Source organism: Archocentrus centrarchus, chromosome 13, assembly GCF_007364275.1.
Source record: "Archocentrus centrarchus isolate MPI-CPG fArcCen1 chromosome 13, fArcCen1, whole genome shotgun sequence".
NCBI lineage: Eukaryota > Metazoa > Chordata > Actinopteri > Cichliformes > Cichlidae > Archocentrus > Archocentrus centrarchus.
Window position 1 is genome coordinate 4,582,174 of NC_044358.1, and position 8,194 is coordinate 4,590,367.

The following is an 8,194-nucleotide window of genomic DNA, read 5'->3' on the forward strand; positions in this document are numbered from 1 at the left end:
AGAGACACACAGGTTTACCTCCGATGTCAGCGATCAGGTCCTTTGCCTCCCACCTATTTGGAAAATCTTTGTTTTCTACTTTTCATTTGGCCATTTTTGGGGGTCAGGCAGCTTAAATGTCACTGTAAAAAGTGATGAGCAATGTTTTTATTTGCTGATCACTGATCAATGAGTTATTGGCAATGCAGGAAAATGGGTTAGCGCACTGGTCTTGGTCTGCGGGCATCTGTTGCAGTGCATTGTGGGATTTGTAGTATACCTTGTCAGAGCGCTGTTTACTCATGGGTCATTAATAATAGCTAAATTAAATTATCTCGCGGGCCATATAAAATTATATCGCGGGTCGGATGTGGCCCGTGGGCCTTGAGTTTGACACGTGCCTTAGTGGAATAACATTGTGCTTCACTGTCTGCAGCAGTGATCTCTGTGAAACTACCCATACATGTGCTTAGGTATTGGTCTTGTTCTGTGACAGCAACCAAAAGACATTTTTAATTGTGTACAATATTAGACCAACTTCTGTTGTTGTCTAGCAATATACTAGAGAGAACTGAACCCGATGATGTGAGGATGTTTTTGAGTTTCATTGTGTTAAAGTTGCTCATTCGAGCTCCTGAGTGTTTTATCTCGACTAAACTGAAAAGGTGTTCAGGGACAGCATGAAAATTTTCCTCTCTCTCTCAAACACACACACACACCTCTACCTAACTCTGGTAATGGCAGACCATTTTCATACAGTGATATTAAAAATAAACTTTTCATGGGACTCTATGCAGTCCTGTGAAAAACTAGGTACACTGTTACTGCTTCCTTAGTAATTCAGAGGGTGAATAGCACCCAGGTGCTGCTAATGCCCTTGATTAACTGATCATTAGCAAGTGTGAGCACCTGTAGAAAAGCAGATGTTTTGGCAGTTTGCTGGTCTGGAGCATTCAGGTGTTAACACAGTGCCAGAGAAGTGAGACATCAGCAGTGAATAGCAATTGTTGCTGCTCATCAATCTAGGAATGGTTATGAGGCCATTTCCAAACAATTTGAAGTTCATCATTTTACAGTGACTTATGAATAATATTATGGAAGATTATTCATAAGAGGAAAACACTCAAACAGGAGTGGACATCCCAGGAAATTCGCCCTAATTTCAGACCATGTAGTGTTCAAAGAAATAAAAAAAAAAAAAAAAGCAAGAGCTACAGAGAATACAGGCCTCAGCATGTTAAATGTTCAAGACAATCTAGAAGACAGTGCAATTAAAAACTTGTTTGGAAGGATTGCCATAGGAAAGCTTTTTCTTGCTAAAAAGAACATGCAGGCACAGCTTAGGTTTGTAAAGTTACACCTGAGCAAACCACAAGATTTCTGGAACAACTTCCTTTGGGTAGACAAAACCAAATTGGATGTTTGGCCATAATGCATAACACCATGTTTTGTGAAAATCAAACACAGCGTATGGTAAAATGGACTAGTTCTTATATAGCGCTTTTCTACTCAGTCAGAGCACTCAAAGCGCTTATACAACATGTTTTACATTCACCCATGCACTCCCATTCATACAAGCACTTCCATGTTTACTAAGCTAAGTGCTTTTAATTAGCTAACATTCACACACATTCACACTCCGACAGGACGGTCGGAGAGCAACTTGGGGTTAAGTATCTTGCCCAAGGATACATTGGCATGTAGCCTGGAGTAGCCAGGAATTGAACCGCTGACCTTCCGATCAGTAGGTGACCTGCTCTACCTACTGAGCTACAGCCACCCCATATCACCATACCATATCAGCACAAACACCTCATACCAACTGTCAAGCACGGTGATGGAGGTGTGATGATTTGACCTTATTTTGCAGCCCCAGCATCTAGGCACCTTGAGTTGACCATAAACTCATCTACTTATTAAAGTATTCTAGAGTCAGATATGAGGCCATCTGGCTGACAGTTAAAACTTGGCTGAAATTGGGTCATGCCACAGGACAATGATCCCTGACATACCAGCAAATCTGCAACAGAAAGGCTGAAGAAGGGAATTAAGGTGTTGTGATGCCTCATAGTCCAGACCTCAAGTTGGTGGAAATGCTGTGGTGGTACATAAAGCTTATTGAGCTGAACCAATGCTGCAAAAATGAGTGGGCTAAAAATTTTCTACAATAATGTGACAGATTGATAAAGTCACACAGAAAATGATTACTTAGTTCTGCTAAAGGTGGTTCTACAAGTTAGTGAATCATGGGGTGTACTTAGTTTTTCACAGGACTGCATAAGAGCATGTGAAAAAATGTTTTTTCACATGACTCAGGATGCATATCTCTGTACAGTGCTCTTGTTCAGAAGCAATGTCTATATAAAAGATGGATGACGTGGCTCCACCAAACCCAGACTTGTCCATCGGATTACCATATGGAGAAGCATCTCCACTTCCCTAGAGTCGAGTGGCGCTGTGCATCCGACGCTTTGCATTGTGCTTGGTGATGTAAGGCCTGGGTGCAGTTGCTTGGCCATGGAAACCCATTCCATAAAGCTCTCTACACACCCTACACACTGTTCTCGAGCTAATCTGAAGGCCATATGAAGTTTGGAGCACAATATGCACTTCAGCATCTGCTGACCCTGGTCTGTCATTTTATGCTGCCCAGTCACTTCCACTTCGGTATGATACCAACAGTTGACTGTGGAATATTTAGTAGCGATAAAATTTTGACTGGACTTGTTGCATAGGTATCATCCTATCACAGCACCATGCTGGAATTCACTGAGCTCTTGAGAGCAATCCATTCTTTCACAGATGTTTGTAGAAGCAGTCTGCATGCCTAGGTGCTTAGTTTTATACACCTGTGGCCATGGAAGTGATTGGAACACCTGAATTCAATGATTTGGATGGGTGAGTGAATACTTTTGGCAATATAGTGTATCATCACTCTCACCACTTTCAGTTAACTTGGCCTTTTACTGTATTTGCCAAAGATGTCTTCAGAGTTGCAGGTCCTGAATCATGCTCTCTTTTATTTAGCATAGTAGCTTCCATTGCATAGTCATGGTCTATGTCTTTCTCACTTCCTTTTTTTTTTTTTTTTTTTTTAGACTTGACCTTAAGTTTAGGTGGTTTAATGATACTTGAAGTAGCCATTTTGGTGGTTTTGGGTAAAAAAACAAAACAAAGAAAACAAACAAGACGGTCCTCCTGCGATTAATGAAAATATAAAATAAATATAAAACCATTTTCACTTCATATAGCCTTCAGCAGACATCTTATTACCTTTTTTTTATATATATATATATATATATACCCCTCCAAAATTATTGGAATCCCTTTATTTTTGCTGTAGACTGAAAACATTTGAGTATGAGACAAAAGGTTAACATTTCAGCTTTTATTTTCAGGTATTTACATCTGGATCAGATACACAGTTTAGGAAGGACCTTTTTGTATGAAGCCACTTAAACCCTATAGAGCATGCATTTTACCTGCCAAAGAGGAAACTGAAGACAGTCACCCCCGCCCCCAAAAATAAACAACTGAAAGAGGCTGCGGTGAAAGCCTGGTCTTAAGTCTTTTTCACTTTAATCTATTTTAAGTTTATCTGTTAAAGTACTTGCCAGCAGTTGGTAGATATGGGGAACCCCCACTTTCTCTATTTCAGTCAGTGATGACCATGTTGGTATAGCCAATCACACAATTACAATATATCACACAATATATTATCCTCTCTGGTTACTCTGGTATGAGGGCCTCTTAATTACCTTGTGGTAAATAACACACACTATTAGCAAAACACAGTGTCAAAGAATTCCAGATGAAAACAGACGAGTGAAGACCTTTTACATTACATCGGATTTTATTTAATGCTGTCAGAGAAAATATGTCCGCTTCATGCAGCTTTCTTAAACACTAAATTGAGGTACTGTTTATGCTCCTGAATGTAAAAAGCAGCATTGAAGTGGATGAGAATATACTGTGTATATATAATGATACCAGTTGCATGGATATATAATCCCTTTGATTTTTTGTCTTTAACCTTCTCAGGAAAACTGCAGCCTTCACATATTATAGTTGTTTAACCTTCTGTTTCATCAGTTAAATTAGGAGTTATTACAAATTCCAGGACAATTATGCTCAAGTTCAGCAAAGTCCAAGGTATAATTACGAATTCGCCTTCATGGTTGACATGAAATTCAAGTACAAAGGTGATTTGTGATGAAACTCTACACATGTGTAAAATGGTTGAGTCTTAAGAGGAATCCATGACAATTTTCACAGATGATTTTTTTTAATTAAATTTTTATATGATGGTATCATATTGTATTAACCTTTTGCCATTTGAAAAAACTGTCCTTTATTTTCTCTGGAATCTTGTAGTGGCTTGTGATGAAACTCTGCACACATGGAAAGTGAATGAGACAAAAGAAGAATCTGTTGAGAATTTCATGTCAACTATCAAAGTTGATTTTTTTTTTCCTGAATTATTTTAATATGATATCATATTCCATGGAACATGCTGAATTTGGGCATAACTGTCCTTTAATTTCTGTGGACTCTTGCAGCTTGCAGCTGAAACTGCACACATTTAATGTGGATGAAACGGAAGAGGAAACTATTGAGAATTTCAACTGTCAAGGATGATTTTTTTTAATGAAGTTTTGATATGACATAATCATATTGTATTGACTTTGCTGAATTTGAGCAGAATTGTCCTTTATTTTTTGGGAATATTGCAGCAGCTTGAGATGAAATTTTATGTAAGTGGACGAGGAAGATGAGGACTCGACTGAGAATTGAGGGGTTGTTGAAGTGCACGCCTTTTTACCCCTCAGCCTAAAAAAGCTGGCTGAGGTGGGTTCACACCAGTCCCATCCCTAACATGGACGGATGGGGTCTATGACGTATACTGCAACCAGACACCAGGGCGATAGAGACATTTTGGCGTCATATTTGGGGAGCTGTTAGGTCGTCCATGTTTTCTACAGTTATTGGTCAGAAGCAAGAGTGCCATTACTTGGAAGTGACTGCTAGAGCCTGGCTGATATATCATCACTGCTGATTTAACTGTTGGTACTAGCTTTCTGCTGATATATCTGTATCAGCATGTATAACAGCCCATAAATGAAAATTTAAAAAGTAAAAAAAGAGGCGTGAGAAACACCCTTCAATCATGTTATGTTGCATAGTTTGTCCACTAGAGGGCATTCTGCAATTTCCCCGTTGGCAGCTGGTGTTTGGATTCCACAAACACAATAATCAGCTGATCTGAGCAGAGCTGGGCAGGGAGTGACTACACATAACAATGTTAGGGAAATCTGTTCATGTTTCATGTGTTTGAAAAGAAAAGAGTATAATAAATCACCCAATATCAGTATTGTTTGTAGCCCCTTAACTGGCAAGGGCCCGGTGACGGGCCGTTTGTAGTCCCTTTTATATGGCAGGCTAGACCCTCCCATTTTTATTGACACGTCATTCGGCCAATCATGTAACTGGCTGCACCAAATCACCTGACAAAGCTACGTGACGCCCTCTGAGTATTATTGGCTCTGGGAAACCCATTTCTTAACATGATTGGCCGAATGAGGTGTCAGTCAAAATGGGCGGGTCTAGCCTGCCATATAAATGCACTTCATTCGGCCCGCGGACCAGACGCAGCCGATTAATAGGCTATGAAATGGGTTGTTCAGAGCCAATAATGACCAGAAGGCGTTATGTAGTTTTTGTCAGGTGATTTTTTTGCTGCCAGTTAAGGGGTTAAAAATCCTGCATCGTTCAGCCTCTAGTGGCTGCAGACTGTTCTCATGTAAAGATAAATGTAACTAATGTCTTTGTGAAGGAAAAACGTTGATGTGCACAGTTGTTGTGTCAACACAACCAACAGTCAGAAGCAATTAATAAAGTAATGTTCATCCATAATGTAAAATAAGAATAACCTGAATAATAACTAGTGATGTGTTACAATCTAATGCAAGAACATCACCTTGAACAAGTGTTGACATGAACAAGTGACTGAAGATATGATGCTACTGATCATCACTAATATTAACCTAGTCTGTACTGCTGTTAGACTTCATTAACCTAGTCGGTCTAACATTTCTCATCTTCTCTGTCCCCACTTCACAAACCTACTAACCCTGCAGCAAACCCAGATCCCAGACTACGCTGAGCTGATCGTGAAATTCCTGGAGGCACTGATTGACAGCTACCTGCCAGCAGCTGATGAGGAACGAGGGGAGGAGCAACTGAGGACGCCGACCTCCCCCTATCCCCCCACCAGCCAGAGCCAGCTTAGCATCACTGCCAACCTCAACCTATCAAATTCGATGACTTCGCTGGCCACTTCACAGCACTCGCCAGGTGTCTGTCTGTCTCTGCCACACAACAAAACACACACCCATTCTAACTCTGTATTTCCTCCTCCCAGGCTCCCTATTTTGTCACAGGCACAATCCAGACAGGACATTAGGCTGATCTGAAAGCTGGTCACCTTCTTGTCCTACAGCACCCTCTTCTGTTTAATAAAAGACACGACAGCTGTCTTATCTTAAACAGTTTTAGCAACTAATTGAAGGAAAGTAAAATCACCTTCAGGAGGCTAGGTGCTGAGAACTTATTTTTGGAATAAAATTACTGCTAACACAAGCAGAAGACTTAAAATTCACCTTATTAACAGATGGAGGATTGTTATAAACATCAAAGATGACAGATTGAGTAGTTAGTAATTGTGTTATAGACCATAAAACTGAAAATGTTCCTCTTCCATGAAGTGAAGAAACATCAAATCAGCTTCACAGAAATATAAAGAGAATGGTTCATGCTGCTTGAGGTTAGAGACTTCTTCCTAAAGGAAAGCAACTTTTCACATCCATGCATTTAACCTTATACAGCGTGCTACAAAAGTGCCACCGTTTCCAGACTTCAGCAACAAATACTGTAATACCCCTATATGTGGTATTACAGTTTCTGAGCTTTCGGGAACCGTTTGAATTTTTCCGATAGGACAAGCGGTCGCAGAGTTACGGTAAGACGGCAGCTGATCAAAGGTCCTTTGATCAGCCGACTCCACGCTGATACGCTACGTCTTAACCAGCTGTTTGCTGCTAGTAAGGGCAAGTAACTGGCGCTTCAGCAGCAATCGCCTGGCGTTATAGGGTTAATTTTGCTTATCCAATTCAGGGTCACAGGGCCCCTTTCCCAACTGTTATAAGACAAGACAGATAATCAGTCTGTCGCAGGACTAACAAGGAGACAACCATTTTCATTCACATTTACACCTACTGCCAATTTAGTGCACCAATCAACCTAACATGCATGTCTTTGGACTGTGGGAGGAAGCTGGAATATACAGAGAGAACCCACGCATGCATATGGAGAACATGCAAACTCCACACAGAAAGGCCCCGACTGGATTCAAACAAAGGACCTTCTTGCTGTGAGATGACAGTACTAATTACTGCACTACTGAGCCGCCCTTAACTTCTTCTTAAAACCTTCCATCCATCAGCCTTACAATTGTTTTAAGTAGATAAATTACCAAGGACAGAAAAATATGGTTGTCTCAATACTAATTTAATTTGAAGACACTTAAGAGAAAGGAAACATGCAGATAGGTCACATAGAAAAGAATCCCAGATTTTAAAAAAAGGATGCTTTTAAAGCTGTCTGTCATCCTTGTGTTCTTCCAGGTGTAGATAAGGAGAATGTCCAGCTCTCTCCCAGCTCAGCTCTGTCCAGCGGAGGTCGCACTCGACATGGTTCAGCCAGTCAGGTCCAGAAGCAGCGCAGTGCCGGCAGCTTTAAGAGACCCAGTATCAAGAAGATTGTCTGATCGGCCAGAGAAGACAATTGCCCCCCCCCACACACACACATATACCTTCTTCCTCCTCATCTCCACCCCTGCCAGGCCTTCCAGGCCTCATGCTGCACTCCACATTTACTCTTCAGTTCCTCCTTCTTCACAGTTGTTGCTTTAGCAGAAGAGGTTATTTCGTTTTTCCTACAAGGAGGAATATTAGCAAGGGCAAGCTTGAATTCTGCTGCTTGAATCCCCCCACTCCCCTTCTAAAAATCTTTAATTTTAGAGAGTACCTGGTGTTGGACAGTCTTCTGTGGAACCTTTGTGTTCTCCTCTGGAGCTCATCTTGAAACTTCTATTCACATAAGGGACAATGTTCAGCAGCAATTTAACTCTCCTGCAGTGAGGGAGGCCACACATGAA

The 8,194-nt window shown here is 40.9% G+C and overlaps 1 protein-coding gene across 1 annotated transcript in view; it reads left to right on the forward strand.

The window, feature by feature from the left end:
- nf1a (neurofibromin 1a) overlaps positions 1 to 7,804 on the forward strand; it is a 136,181-nt gene extending 128,377 nt beyond the window's left edge. The window contains exons 56-57 of the mRNA XM_030745310.1: positions 6,117 to 6,333; positions 7,662 to 7,804. Of these exons, the coding sequence (XP_030601170.1) occupies positions 6,117 to 6,333; positions 7,662 to 7,804 (360 nt within the window). The remainder of the gene's footprint in view (positions 1 to 6,116; positions 6,334 to 7,661) is intronic.
- The last annotated feature ends 390 nt before the right edge of the window (positions 7,805 to 8,194 follow it).